The sequence below is a fragment of the Acyrthosiphon pisum genome, chromosome A1, assembly GCF_005508785.2.
Source record: "Acyrthosiphon pisum isolate AL4f chromosome A1, pea_aphid_22Mar2018_4r6ur, whole genome shotgun sequence".
NCBI lineage: Eukaryota > Metazoa > Arthropoda > Insecta > Hemiptera > Aphididae > Acyrthosiphon > Acyrthosiphon pisum.
In genome coordinates this window covers 97,607,826-97,622,790 of record NC_042494.1, presented here as the reverse complement: position 1 = coordinate 97,622,790, position 14,965 = coordinate 97,607,826, and the positions used below count along the sequence as shown (strand labels likewise).

General features: G+C 29.0%; 1 protein-coding gene across 3 annotated transcripts; it reads right to left on the bottom strand.

Annotated features, from left to right (window-relative positions):
- Nucleotides 1-5,351: 5,351 nt before the first annotated feature.
- On the bottom strand, nt 5,352-11,948 carry LOC100167363 (casein kinase I). Of its 3 annotated transcripts, none has more exons than XM_008188150.3 (9): nt 11,455-11,948; nt 9,880-9,990; nt 9,662-9,810; nt 8,510-8,738; nt 8,277-8,447; nt 8,066-8,214; nt 6,567-6,762; nt 6,306-6,447; nt 5,352-5,529 (listed from the first exon to the last, which is right to left on the bottom strand). In XM_008188150.3, exons 1-9 carry the CDS (start codon nt 11,528-11,530, stop codon nt 5,502-5,504), a joined length of 1,251 nt encoding a protein of 416 aa, XP_008186372.1. In that variant the 5' UTR covers nt 11,531-11,948; the 3' UTR covers nt 5,352-5,501. The 3 variants fall into 3 exon arrangements, with proteins under 3 accessions (XP_008186372.1, XP_001951697.1, XP_008186371.1); XM_001951662.5 differs by having other exon boundaries at nt 5,352-5,448; XM_008188149.3 differs by lacking the exon at nt 5,352-5,529 and having other exon boundaries at nt 5,557-6,447.
- Between the last annotated feature and the right edge of the window lie 3,017 nt (nt 11,949-14,965).

Sequence of the window (14,965 nt, the reverse complement as noted above, 5' to 3'; positions counted from 1 at the left end):
GATAAGTATTGAGTACCTATCTACCTACGTCCTACCTATTTCTAAGAACAGCACTAGAAGCTAGAAAACCTACATAGGTATCTAATCTAAAATGGTTCTCATGTTTTTACATTTCATTATACGCAATACCCGTTGTTAATGCGTAGTAGCCTGCAGTACAATAGTCAATAAATATATTATCTCATATTAAAGTATTAAACATAATATTTAATAAAATTATCAGGTAGTGATGATGTGATGATGTGTATAAACGCTATGGAGGTACATCGTACAAATTATATTACATTTATAAGTCAATATCAAACACTACAATTTTGGTGTAGATCTATTAAAGAATTTAAATACAAAATACCTAACACAAATTGTATATAGATTTATATATTTGCATATTATCGCAGAATACAGATGTTGTAAATACCAACGCGTATATCGAATACTATAGTATTTTAAATCAAAATTTCTATTAGAACCCCGTTGGCTAATTATTAAACACTAAGGAATAAACGTGACAGTGATGGAGTCGTGATTTCACTGTCTCTCTCTATTATGACACTATACATTCCATATAGGTACCCAACCTATAGGCTGTATAATATGCTATCCAGCCAACTGGTTTTGAAAACAATATTGAATGTTAAATTGCAATACAAAGAGCAATAAATGATACCTAATATCTGAGCACGAATCTATAGTATCTATATTTTATATATAATATTATCATTAGTAATATAGATGTTTCGGGGAGTGTGTTTATGTGACGTATAATGATAAAATAATTGTTTATGATAGAGTTCATTCAATATCCCATTTTAATATCCAAATATGTACCTAAAGACTATATAGTAGTATAGTAGGTCTAATACTTATCTGATTCTGTGAAAAAAATGTTTTCTGTCACAAAAAATGTCATTAGACTTAGACATTCATAAGTAAGCATAAATCAAATAATAAATAGGTAAGGTAAAATAACCTAACCTATATTACATATTATATTCGTATTTGCAGTATAAAACAAAAAAAAGGTATAGTGATATTTTATTTATAGGTTTAATCACCAATTATTATTTTTTACGAAAAAACTCCAAACTTGAGCCAAACCCAGCTTTAAAATGACTAACCTTACCCCCAAAAGTGAAAATATGAGTTTAGTGTATATAATATTATAATGTACGATGCATGCCAAATTTCAACTGATCCCAATAAATTAAAAATTAAAAATCTGAAAGGTCAATATCAATGAGCATAAAAATGGATAACATCGAATTATCCTACATTGTATGCGTTTAAAATTTGAATTGACTCTAATTTATTATCTTAATGACTTTGCATTGAGTCCGAATAGACTAGATATCATAACCATTTACATAGTTTTAAATAATTACGTTGACGATGATGTTGAACAGTTTACCCAACATTTGAAGTGATTTTTCAGCAAGTATAATCGGACCACTAACAACAGTTGTGAAAGTTTTCACGAAAAATTAAAAGCATTTTTTCACCAGCAGATAATATTATGTATCCTATTATACATGGAATATTTTTATTCTTGTTGATACTATTCTGCGAATACATACAGAAAATTACAAAGCAGAGCAACAAAACCATGTTAAAAAAACAATTGAAAAGATACAATTTCTACAGGAGCAGATAAGCAAATACTATAGAAATAAACAGATTTGCAGATTTGACATTTTAAAACCAGTGTCATTTAAATTTTTACCAGCATTTATTTAATGTTAGCATTATTATATTACATATAATTATTATTTCCATAATTATTTTTAAATTGATTAACTTTTTTAATCTTATTACTATTAGGTAAGATTTTAAATAAAAACAGTGAAGCAATCACATAATTTTTTTGGGAGACTACTTAGCCAACCTCCACGTGGTGACTCCGGAATAATGCTAATAGGCCGACTCAACTGGAACAACCTAACAAATATTGGGCCAACTCAACTCCGATAGTCAAAAAATATTAGAGGGACTCAATTCAATATCATCGAAAAAAAGAATATACCTTTTAGCGTACAGGTCACGTATTGTCAATGGCACACCCAAGAGAGGGATCTAATGGGCTTCAGCCCCCTCACCCTAAATGATTGGCCCCTAACATTTTGGTAATTTTATTAATTATCAACTTTAAAATATGATATAAAAAATTATCAACTATCTAACCAAGATCCTGCACAAGCGTGTTTTCGGATTTCGTGTTTTATATTTAAAAATAATTTTGTTTAGCCTTCCCCTCCCCTTTAAAAAATCCCGAGTGTGCCCCTGATTATTGTGTGTGTGTGTGCGTCTGCATAATTTATACTTATTGGTTACCTGTATAAAAAGAGTTACATTTATGTCCCAAAAATACACTGAAATATCATTTGGCAGTTATATACAGACGATTAATATACATTATAGTATTATACACGATAAAGAGTATAAACAAACAGGCAATAGGTATTAAATAAATTCTGAATTTATTATATTTTTTTGTCCTTTTATAATGTGTATTTCGAAACAAATACACTACATAAAAATATTATAAATTATTTTACACAACGTTTGAATTCGTGCACACATATTAACCGCTCATTTTTCTTTTCGAAATATTTAACCTGAAAAGAAGAGCTAATACAATGTAACAGTAGATATAATATATGCACGTGTTAAGTGGAAGTGCTATAGCCCACATATCTATAGGTATGTAGGGGGGAAATTCTTATTGCTAATGCCGTATCATTTTTTTTCACTTAATGCGTACGCTCATCGATCTCGTTCTTTGAAGTCGGTTTTTAGTTGAAGGCGCATGTCTGTCTTGACGGATCAATGAAAATATTGCGCAAAATTAATATGAGAATATTAATTTAGACGTAATAATATATAATATGAATTCTTCGAGGACTACTTCCGCGGTGGGGCCAGGTATAAAAACCATGAAGAAAACCTTTGTTTATTATTGCATAATACAATATAGGAAAATAAGTCAAACTTTGGAAATTCAAAACAATGATTTCAGAATCTAAAATTAAAACAATAAACGTATTATATAGACAAGTTTATATTACAAAATGACAGTATAATTTGTATTTTATTTTACAAAACAAATCTGGAAAATGAGAGCTTAACCAACAAACCTCAGTATTACATTATAATTACATATTAATAAAAAATTATACATAGAAATTTGGAAAAATTAATTGCTTACAATTGTAAAAAAACATGAATGCAACATTTATGTTTTTGTCTATTAAGTTAGAATTCTAGTTTAAACTTAATATTAAAATAATGTGATGAGTTTTTTAATAGTTTTCTGACACTGTAATTCTAATTAAACTGTTCAAAAATGTAATATACAAAAATAACTAAATTATGTCATATTAAATATTATACAAAGATTGATCGTTTAAACATTTTAACATCACAAAGGTTTTTTAACGGATTGAATAAAAAAGTTATGGTTATGCCATATCAACTAGTTGAGTGGGCGGACACAATGTCTCAAGGTACGGTGGGTCTTACTGTCTCATACTGACAATGTACATATTTTAAAATATAATTGACTAACATTTTATTTTAATCATTTATTAAGTTGTAAAATTGCATCTCCGCCGTCTACTAGATACAATATATTGAGGTAAAAAAAGAAGGAATAAACTAATATTATATAGACACCAAATAGTTCCCATAAAAATAAAAATGCACTTACACATAACCACAATGGGTGTATAAATTCAACGAGGATATCACGGAAAGCATTATTATTTTACAAATTGCAAGACAAAAACATAAAATCATGAATATTTTTTTTTGTCCAGTGTACCGAGGAGTCCCTGAAGACCAAAACTGAATAAGTACTGACATTTGACAATCCAAACGGCCGGGGTTAAAATAATTTAATATTCCAAAGCACAATTATTATTAAAAAAAAAACAGTATTGTGTAAATTACTGTAATAAATAACCAGAGTATGTAAAGCAAATTAATTATTGAAATCATATAGTACACCTTCAGTTTATGTAGATTTAATATAATGCGGATTGGTTTTTTTTTTCAATTTAAGATATAAATAATAAATTCGTCATTTTTAAAAAGCATGGAACAAATAGATTTTAGACCTTGAATCTTGATTGTTGTTGATATATTAAACGCTTCACTTTTTCATTTTCAAATGATGGAGGTGGGGAGTGAGGATTATTGTATAATATAAAGAGCTATTTTTATATAGACCTATTCGTTTTGTTAAATTAAATTTATACATTCAATAATGTAATCAGTAATCAAGATTATAAACATAGGTGTCAGTAATTGATTTATACAAGAATTATGTTAAATCAAAAACATACTCTTGGTTGTTACTATAGATGATACATTTAATTGGTCCAATTTACAATTATATGTAACTAACACAAATATCAGTTAATAAAAGATTTAATATTGAAAGACATTTAATACTGACATATTGGTATTGTATTACTTGTAGTAAAAACTTTCATATTGATAGAAACATAATGTAAACAATTTCCTACAATGGTTTGATATAATTTGTTAATAGACAAGATAAAACATTGAATTATTATCATTTGTTATTTATTTTTTATTGAAAATATATATTAAAAACTAATATATTGTTCAATAATGAATTCATGGTAAAGGAATTTCAATTAATTTGTATAATTGATTTATATTAAACACAACTGAGAAATGCTAAAAATAAATGTTGAACGATGCAAAGCGAGAAATTAAATATAGCATAAATAAATTCCATTGAACGAATCCTATCCAAATCAAATCCCATAATTATTAGTTATGAGTAATCAATGAAAAATTATTGTAGCTAAAATTTGCAATTATTTGACAGTGCCAATGGAAAAAAATTATAATTTAAAAGGGCAATAATCCATAAAATTAAATAATAAAACAGCAAAAAACTTAAAATATTTAATTATTAATATTAATAATTTCTATTTTATTATAAAAATTAATGAGGGATACAAACATTTACATTTAAATAAAACATAGATTATTTGTTTCTATAGTACATATCTATAGAGATGGATTCAAGTCCATAACTATATTAACATACTATGTATATTTTTTTTTCAAAAGTTTAGAACATTATGTAAAATATTTTTATATTGCCCATATTATTTTTTGGGTTAAATATTAATTTTTATCTAATAATTTTACTTTGAACTTTTTTCTTAAGTTTTTGTTAAATTTAAATTAATGAATTTTTCTTTTATTTGAATTACATAAAAAATACTTAAGTATATCTTAACCAAAAATAACTAAAAATAATAAAATAAAAAAAAATAAAAAAAAAATAGGCTAGGCTATTTACATAATTTCAAACGCGATAGTTTATTTATGCTGGTGCATGATTGGCGTTCTATCCGGTGCTTTGCTACCCATATTGGGGCTCACGCAGGTGGTATCATTGAACCGGAGACGCTTCCAAAACAAAGAAAAGAAAAGTTCTTACATAAATTCTCGACTTTGAAGTATTAATATGTGTAAGGTAGGACATGAAAGCTATGGGCCAACACATGTTAAAAAAAGTAAAAATCAATAATACATATATTTCTTAGATTAAGTTAGAATCATTTTTGCAACTCCTTTAAAATTACAAAGAGTACCAAATTCTATATAGTTATTAGCTATATGATACATAATTATGTTATGTACATAAAAACCTTGTGTTCAAGTCAACAAATTCTAAAAAAAAAAAATTAAGAAAAGTAGAATTAAGAGCCAAGTTTAATTCAACCAATTTAGTTACTAGATACTCCCACCAAAATTACATAAGAGATTAAGCAGTAATATTAATATATTTTATTTAAACAAGAATACTTGAAAAATTTAGCCATAAATATTATTAATACAAATATTTTAGTAATGTAAGGCATGCATTGATAATGGATAACTCTACATGGAGAAAAGCACACCTGAAAAATTAATTCAAATTGAGTTACAAGAGACAACACTCTCTTATTGCTTAAAAAATTCTGGTTATTATTAAGATATCTAAAATATAGAAACTTATGCAAAATATAAGATAAATAGCTTGAATGCCAATTCCAATTTTGCGTGCAAAATTGTGAAAAAAATGCAATGGGTGCCATCTTCAAAAACTGACTTAGTTAATATGTTTTTTTTAGTATATAAAAAAATTTAAATTAATGTTTTTATATAGAAAATGGTAGTCGGGGAAAAAAATATTATGTTAGCTGTTGTTAAGGGGAAAACATTTTTTGGGGATTTGTTAGAATTAAGTTTGATGGCGATTGCGTCTGGTCACAGATACTGACTTGGTTTGCAAAGGCTGAGTAACAGAAGGCGAGTCAGATGTTGCCATTGCTGAGCTTCGAGTTTGAGTTCTCACTGGTCGCGCTGAACCAGGATCCGCACTGTAACGCAATCTTGTTGGTAATGGTTGAATAACACCACCTCCTAATTAAAACCAATAATACCGGTATATTAGTAATTATATAGTATTATACTAATTAACATTTTATTAAATAAATAAGGTCACTACTATTAATATTATTATTTTAATATCTGATATATACCTGAACAATTATCCATTGGTACCAGAGGAACTTTGGATAAAAAATTCTTTATACCACTTTGATCAGCTTGGGCGCGACTATTTAGTGGAACGACGTTAGTAGAAGGAGAGCTACTGTCTTGCATTGCACGTCTGCTATCTTGATGCGAGGCATTCTTTTGATCATCTGATCCACTATATCGAGCACCATTTGCTCCCTAAAATAATATTAATGATCAAACATATTTCTACTGAAATAAAAGTAGTGAGCTTCTATGTATGTTGACATCAAATATCTTAAAAGGATGTTGTACCTCCATGTTACTAACACATAATATAAACATTTTACTTACTCCGTTTATTTTTAATATTTTTTTTATATACACAATTTTATGATATTTTAATTTTAAAGCAATTTATGAGCATTTCAAAATTAAAATATCAAAAATAAATAGAATAATTTGCTGTTATACGTCAGTAAGACAAAGACAGCACATCCAGATAAAATGTCCTCTCAACGAATGCTAAATAAGCTCAGTAGTTGAATGGAAATTATTTTATTCATAAACAACTCAACAATACATTAAATTAGTTATATTTTTAACTAGGTAAATCCATAAATAAAAACGTATTATTGAATATAAACCTAGAATTTGGCTCTTTAATTTGGTCCAATAATTATTCTACTTACTCAAACGAGCTTAATAATATTCAGTATACATTTCTGAAAAGAGTTGCCTTTGTTAATCACTGTACTATATCCAGATACTCCTTCCTTTTGGTTCAAAACTCTATAGGTATTGACTCTCTTAACATCAGGCGTGAATTAATTGGTATAATGTTTGTATATATTTTAAATAATAATATAAGCTGCTCAGCTATTTATAATTGGATTTAGAATCCCTAGCAGGTATACACGAAATTCTGATTTGTTCCAAACACCAAATTTTAATATAAATAGTGGAAAAAATTCATTTTTTTCAAGAGCTATTTTTAACGCCAATAGAATCTCCACAGTCTTGGATTTTTTCGTTTTGTCTCGTCAAGTATTTAAAGCTATTACTTTGTTATTTTTAAATCATAGTGCCTAAATATTTATTTAATAGTTTTTTTTTTGTTTTATAAATTCAAATGTTGTCTCTGTATTTCTTACTATTTTTACTTAAATTATTATCACTTGTTTTCATATTGTGCCAATTCATATGTAATGTTTTTCTTTCTTTGTTAGAGGGCTTTGTCCCGTTGATTTTATATAAATAAATAAATAAATATACCTACTATAGTGGGTTTCATTAGAACTGTGACTCGACGCTAACGTGCCTAACGCTAACGTGTTTTTTTGTTAGGGTTTCTAAAACTAGCACATAGTTGCGCAGAAAATTTAAAATTGTTAACAAATATTTTACACATTTTTTTGATCCTAGTTTTAAAGCCCCTGGTTTGAGACAAAACCGCCATGAAGCGCGTTAGCGCCGAGTCGCAGTTCTAATGAAATGCACTATAGGCACAACTAATACTCACAAATTTCAACATATTCCAATCGAAAATATAGTCGTACGTAAACCCTTGACGATGGAACAACTGCCTAAATAATTGCCTTAAATAAGTAAAATCTGGTTTTTCGGTGAATCTCAATGCACGACAATATAGCAAGTATGTTAAAAATTCATCTAGAATAATAATTTATTATTTAATACTAGTATTATTATTGAGGATTTTGATTTTGTTTTACTTGGATATCCTTTGCATAAATCCTCAAATGAAGTTACAATTTTTTTTTCACTGATACGTTCATATTTTTGTCGTTTAGTAGCTGCTTTCAAACCTTGCCATGGCAAAGAACCACGATTAAAGTACATTAATACATAACCAAGAGACTCTAGATCATCTCTTCGACTTTGTTCTAAATATTTAAGTAAATGTTAATAAAAAAATATAATACACCAAACCATATATTATAATTACCTATTCCTAAATGGGTATTTATGGAAGCATATCGAGCAGTTCCAGTGAGATTTTTGTTCTCTCGATACATTATATGTTCATTGGTTCGGCTGTCGCAATATTTCTTTGCAAGACCAAAATCTATAATATACACCAAATTGCCACGTTTACCCAAACCCATTAGAAAATTGTCTGGCTTGATATCCCTGTGTATGAAGTTTTTACTATGTATATACTCTATTCTATCCAGCTGAAAAAAAAATGAAAACACAATTATTAGACATTGATATTGATTTTACAATGCGTTTTTTATTTTTTAGTCTTAAGACACATTTTATAGTAGAAAAAATGATTCGATTTTTAAATTTGAGTGTATTTTCTGGAGCCAAATCAGATCTAGTTTGTACTTTGGGGTGTAAAATGTAAAAATTACTTTTCAAAATAATAGGAATTGAAAAAAAAAAATTTGTAAAAACTATTATTATTGAAATTGTAATTGGTAATCTTGGTTAACAAAAAATTAGACCATCTTCGCTCAGAATCGTTTATGAATATACACAATGGTTATCATTGAATTCAAATTTAACATATCTATTACGATGACCCCTACTCAATGCGAGGTACATATATATATGACACCTATACAGTACAGCAGAGCCTATATGACAACTTTTTAAACATAAATATAACCAAATAGTATTCAAGAAAAAGTAAAAATAATTTTTATGCGTAATATATAATTATTAATTATGTTTTTTTTTAAATTTTAATATTTATAAATACATTTTACACTTAAGTTAGGTTTTATAGAAAATGTGTGATTTGAATCGTTTTAAAAAAAAGTATTTATTAATATATTAATAAATATTTAATTAGCTAGAAAATTACTTTAATTGTGGGGTTTATACATCAAAATAGGTTGAGTATCTAATTAGTCATTGTCTAATTATCAATGTTTCATAGACAAAACTAATAAAACAAAGTAACTTATTCTTTCTAACTTATAAGAAAAGTAAAAAATTGAAGATGTACTAATATTATAATTATAAAATGTTAGAAGTCAATATAATTATATGAAAAATACAATTAAAAAAAAATAATAACTCTAAACATAAAATGTTCTTAAAGTTTGTTTATATACTATACAATTTGTTTGAGTCATTAAATAATTACCAATTGGTCAGCTAATAGTAGCACAGTTTTTATTGAAAATCTTCTGGAACAAAAATTGAAAAGATCCTCTAATGATGGACCTAGCAATTCCATTACCATAACATTGTAATCTCCTTCGGAACCGCACCATTTTATTATAGGTATTCCAGCTAAAATAAAAATAGGAATTTAAAATAACAATACACTGAAATTGTCAAAAAGGTAATATTGTAACTTACGTGCTCTTGAAAGCATTTTGTAAATTTTGGATTCTATGTGCAATTGGGGATGCCTCGTTTTTATACATTCTAATTTAATTGCTACTTCTTCTCCTGTAGAAATATTTGTACCTACAAAAAAAAAAACCAAAACAGTTGTGGTGAGTTACAAAAAGTATTAGGTAAATGATATATATTTTTATTTTGTTAATTAGTTAGGGGTAGGTAACTAAGGAAAAAACATTTTTCCAAATATGTTTTAACTATCTACTTACATAATAAATGGTCAATAATAAGTAGGTAATTGAACACATTTTATTTATTATGTTTTAAGTTTTATTATAGGTATAAACTCAAAAGTACACTTTTTGTTTTGTAATACTTTAAGCCAATACTATAATATTGAAGGTTCGAGTAGGGGTATTGTGTATGCCTATGAAATTATCAAAATATTCTTATTTCAAGCCAACAGTAGACATAAGGATTACAATAAAAATGATTTTGTTGCAAGTATTACGGATGTTAAAATATTATCTAAACCATATAATTTTTAGTAAAACAGCGTAATATAGGAATAGGATGTTTATTTAGTACATCATAAAGCATAAGTAATTTGATTATTTATTAAGTTTTTTAGATTTTATCATACAATATACATTGTCATACCATATTTTAATTTTACATTTTTTAACTTAATTTTTTTTTATAATCAACAGAATGTTATTATTATTAAATATTATTGTAACAAATTATCTATTTTCTAAACAATATTATTTATTAGGTATAATATTGTAATTGTAGGTTAGATGGCAATACTGTATCAAATTAAATCTTAAGAAACCGATTAAGTTATTTATAAATTTATCATAATTAATAAGGTACATATTTTTACTAAGCCACATTTTTAAGAAAAAATTATTTTTTTACTCAATTTCAGTTATTTACACATGTGTTAGCTAAATTATTTTGCTCACATTCATCTTTGAAAATATATTTAAATCAACTTATACTTATTAATGGGATAGGTACCTACTTTTGTACTGTTTTAAAAAAAGGTCTTAACAAATAAATCCCATATCAAACTTTTTGATTATTACTGATTAGGTAAAAAAGGAAAAAATGAATTCATCTAACTAAAAATCTAAATTAAAAGTTGTTCAATGAAGTTTTCTCAAACAAAACAAAAAGAAAAATTGTATGGACACAAAATCATCTTTAGGTATATTAGAAATTGGTAGATTCCACATGACAAATAATTTGATGGAGACAAGGATATGAATAGCGGTATTATACTTGTGTGAAAAAAACTTTTATGACTACACGTACCAAACTTATGTTTGTCTCTGTGATTTAAGTATGAACAGGTATTGTAAAACTCAAGTTATCATTAAGAACTGTATGAGTGTTAGATAGTGGATTGTATACAATAGTGGATGGACTAGGTCAAGTAGCAAGGAAAGTACCGTTGAAGGTATACACGAAACAAAGGACGTAGACAACGGGAAGACCATCAAGTCGATTGCATGAGAGGCTAGTGATATCGAGTCACTGGACTGACAATCATCGCTAGCGTTTGACTGCGACGGAAGAACTCACCAAGGTAGATATCGCCAAACGAACCGCTACCGATTTTCCGTCCCAGCCGGTATTTATTGCCAACCCTCAGTTCCATCGCTCGTCGATCATCTAATACACCCAAAGCGTGGTGCGGAGCTGCTCTGGTGGTGGTGATGGTAGTGATTGTGATAGTGATGGTGGTGGTGACGGCGGCGACAGCAGCAGCAGCAGCAGCAGCAGCAGTGGCTGAGTTGCGGCGACAGACGGATCACGGACGCGCAGCGGTGGTGTCAACAGGACACGGGCGACAGCGGCGACGACGCGACGGGTAAACGTGTGGCGGCTGTGGTCATTGTCCAGTCGTCCATCCAGCAAGGCGCATAGCGGCCATGTTGATTGTGTGTTGATTATAATTTGTCGACTCGTCTCCTCGTCGTGTGCGTGTGTGTGTGTGTGTGTGTGTGTGTGTGCGTATTATTCGTGTGTGCGTGTCCGTCCGTGGGTACGTGTGTGTATGTGTGTGTGTTGTAGTTGGTGTGCGCGTGTGGCGTGTATAATGTATATAATAGTGTGACAAAAGAGCTGCGGAGGAGTAGGAGGAGCCCGACCGCTGCCTCTGGTGGCCTTCTCTTTCTCTCTCACGGCGGCAGTTGTTCCTCTCTCATTTGGGCCTCCGTTGTCTCGCTCCCTCTGCCCTCTCCCGTCTCGATCGTCTTTCCGCCAAACTCGTTATCACCGTTCCGCGACGATTGACGGGACGTGGACGGGCGGGCGGTCGGTCAGGCTGCCGCAACCGTGCGCGCACGCCGAACAGCTGTTTTCCCTTTTCGTCGCTGTCTGGGGCCACTTCGATTTATAATAATAAAAAATAATATTATATTCTAAATTCTCATAATGTCGTTTTTTTCGGTTCTCTCTTTCTCTTTCCACTTCAGTACGCGATTATCGTACCCAGCCTGAAGATTTAGTATGAAATTATATTATTTTCGTCGTTTTTTTCGGCGATTCATTCGTCTTCGGACCGAGGGAAATTGTCGTTCGTCGCGTTTTGCCGTTTTCTCCGTCACGGCATTACTCGCGCCCGTCTGCCCGTCCGATCTGCGGGTACGGGGGGCCCCCGACAGAGATAACCGCTGTGATAACGTGCACGTCCTCCGCGACGCGAACGCCATTTTTTTTCACGTTTAAAATAAAACGCGTCGAAATTTAGACGGCTGGTCGATGGTTGTTACACGCAATATTATGTAATAAAGTAATATAATAATTATTTTTTACGCATCGACGCATAGTGGTGTTATGCGACATTTCCCTTTCCCCCGGTCGATCCTCGACCATATAATACATAATATTATCATTATTATCGTTTCTCTCCCTGCGGACCAGACGTCACTATACTCCTCATCATCGAAAAAAGGCGCTCCGAATATCACCGACGTTACTGTTATTATATATAAAATAAAAATGTATTAACTAATACATAATATTATATATAACAGGAACGTCTGATAGAATTCGCTAGATTAAACTAGTTTAAAATTATCCCACATTATCCCGCACCGGGATAATGAACCATGTAAATGATATGGTCCAAAAATCCCGGTGCATTATTTTTCACACCGGTTTAGTCTAGCGAATTTCTACCTGGACTATGTTTATAAAATTGGTTACAGAAAAAAATTACATGTCTCATATGAGACATTTTATACCGAATCCGGTATATCGAACCTGGGTCCAACTATCAATTACTATTAGGTTATATAGGTGCCACAAAGGGGGCTTGGGGTTGCTTATCACCCCCCCCCCCCCCCTTCAAAGGTCAAGAATAACATGATTAATATTATTTACTAATTGTACCTACAGGTACAATAGTAGGTACCTATATAGTAGATATAGCCGATATAGGTACCTACTAGCAACGGTGGGCATTAGTTAATGAAAATAATTCACTGTGGCAAGTTAAGTTGAAAGTTAACAAAAAAAAAATTAACTAGATAAGTTTAAAGTTGAGATAGAAAATAAACTTAACTTATCACAGTTAAAAAAATTTTTATTTAATTTTTTTTTCAAGTTAGGCGTACAATATTTTTTCAGTCATAAACTGCACTAAACACTAGTACCTATTTTGATTTAAACGAACATTTATCAAGATGTTTAACACTGTATAGTGTAAAAAATTAGATTATTATAACATATATATATTTACAAAAAAATGACCAAAATTGAAAAGAGTCATCGAATCAGTATATATATTGTATTATTGTCTATAGTTGGTTTATCACATGACATGAAAAGTAAAATTAACTTATAACTGCACGACAATGATATTTAACTAAAAAAAAGTTAACTAACTAAAAAAGTTAAGTTACTACAATACAATTTTTAACTGAAAAAGTTAATAAGTTAAAAACAAAAATAATTAACTATAGTTAAGATAAAATAACTTTTCAACAAGATAATGCCAACCTTTGCTTACTATAATAGCTAGTGTACCTATTAAAATTAGTGTAATGTGGCGAACTATAGAGTATAGGTAGGAGTATATATACGGAATAGCTGCCACTACTCTACAGAAAAATTGTAGAACTTAAGTATAAATATATAATTATCACTGTTAAATTTTGAAAAAGATATCATAATTGTATTCAATTAAAAACTGAAGATATAAATAGGTATAGGTACCAGCCATTATTAATATATATAGGTACCTACCTACATTTGCAATAGTGAAGACAGGAGATAATTGCTTTAATATAGATATAGTTACATATTTTAATATTATATTATTTATTATTATTACTATTCTTATTATTATTGTTATATTGCTAAAAATATTGTGAATTGAGTATTTTGTATAATTTCAACACCCCCAAAATTTGAAGTCTAGTATTACGCATTTACGCCTATATCTAGGTATTTATATGCGTGTAAAAAAAAATCGCTGCTGCTATACAACGTTTATATAAATACGTTTTTAAAATATTAAAAATCCTTAGTCACAGTTTTTTTTTATTAGCATTTAAAGTTCAAAAATTAATAAAATATTTTAAAAATCACGAAAATTAGCGAATTATTTTGGGTTAAGCATTCGTAAAAGTTTTTCTTTTTAAATCTAAAAGTTGAAAATGTAATACAAGATTCCTCATAGTATTGTCTACCTTTATCAAAAAAAAAATGTCTACAAGAATGTTAAATTAAATTTTTATGAGCGTTTGAAATTCATAATTTTATACAACATATTTTGATATTCGTGGGATTTTTCATGTAACGATTTCCTTATTTTATTGTTATTAAAAAACGAGTGACTGTAGATACTTGAAAATTTCCCTGAATGTTTGTTTTATCAATTCTTATACTTGATAAAATTTTTTAAAAATGAATTAATTTGAGCTATTTATGGATAATTTCATATTTCAATTTTTTTTTCTATATATCAATAAAGTTTCATCTGTTGGGCCAAAAAGTGTAAAAATGTAATACAAGGCTCCTATTATATTGTTAAAATAGCAGTTGAAAAATATTAAAAATATATAGGCACAATTGTTTTTTATAA

What these genes read in the sequence shown, in the direction of transcription:
- LOC100167363 (XM_008188149.3), bottom strand. Translation starts at nt 11,530, where the DNA reads ATGGAACTGAGGGTTGGCAATAAATACCGGCTGGGACGGAAAATCGGT. An exon ending in TTTATGCAAAGGATATCCAA is followed by an intron (nt 8,215 to 8,276) that starts GTAAAACAAAAT and finishes TTATTATTCTAG; the next exon opens with ATGAATTTTTAACATACTTG. An exon ending in ACCAATGGATAATTGTTCAG is followed by an intron (nt 6,448 to 6,566) that starts GTATATATCAGA and finishes GGTTTTAATTAG; the next exon opens with GAGGTGGTGTTATTCAACCA.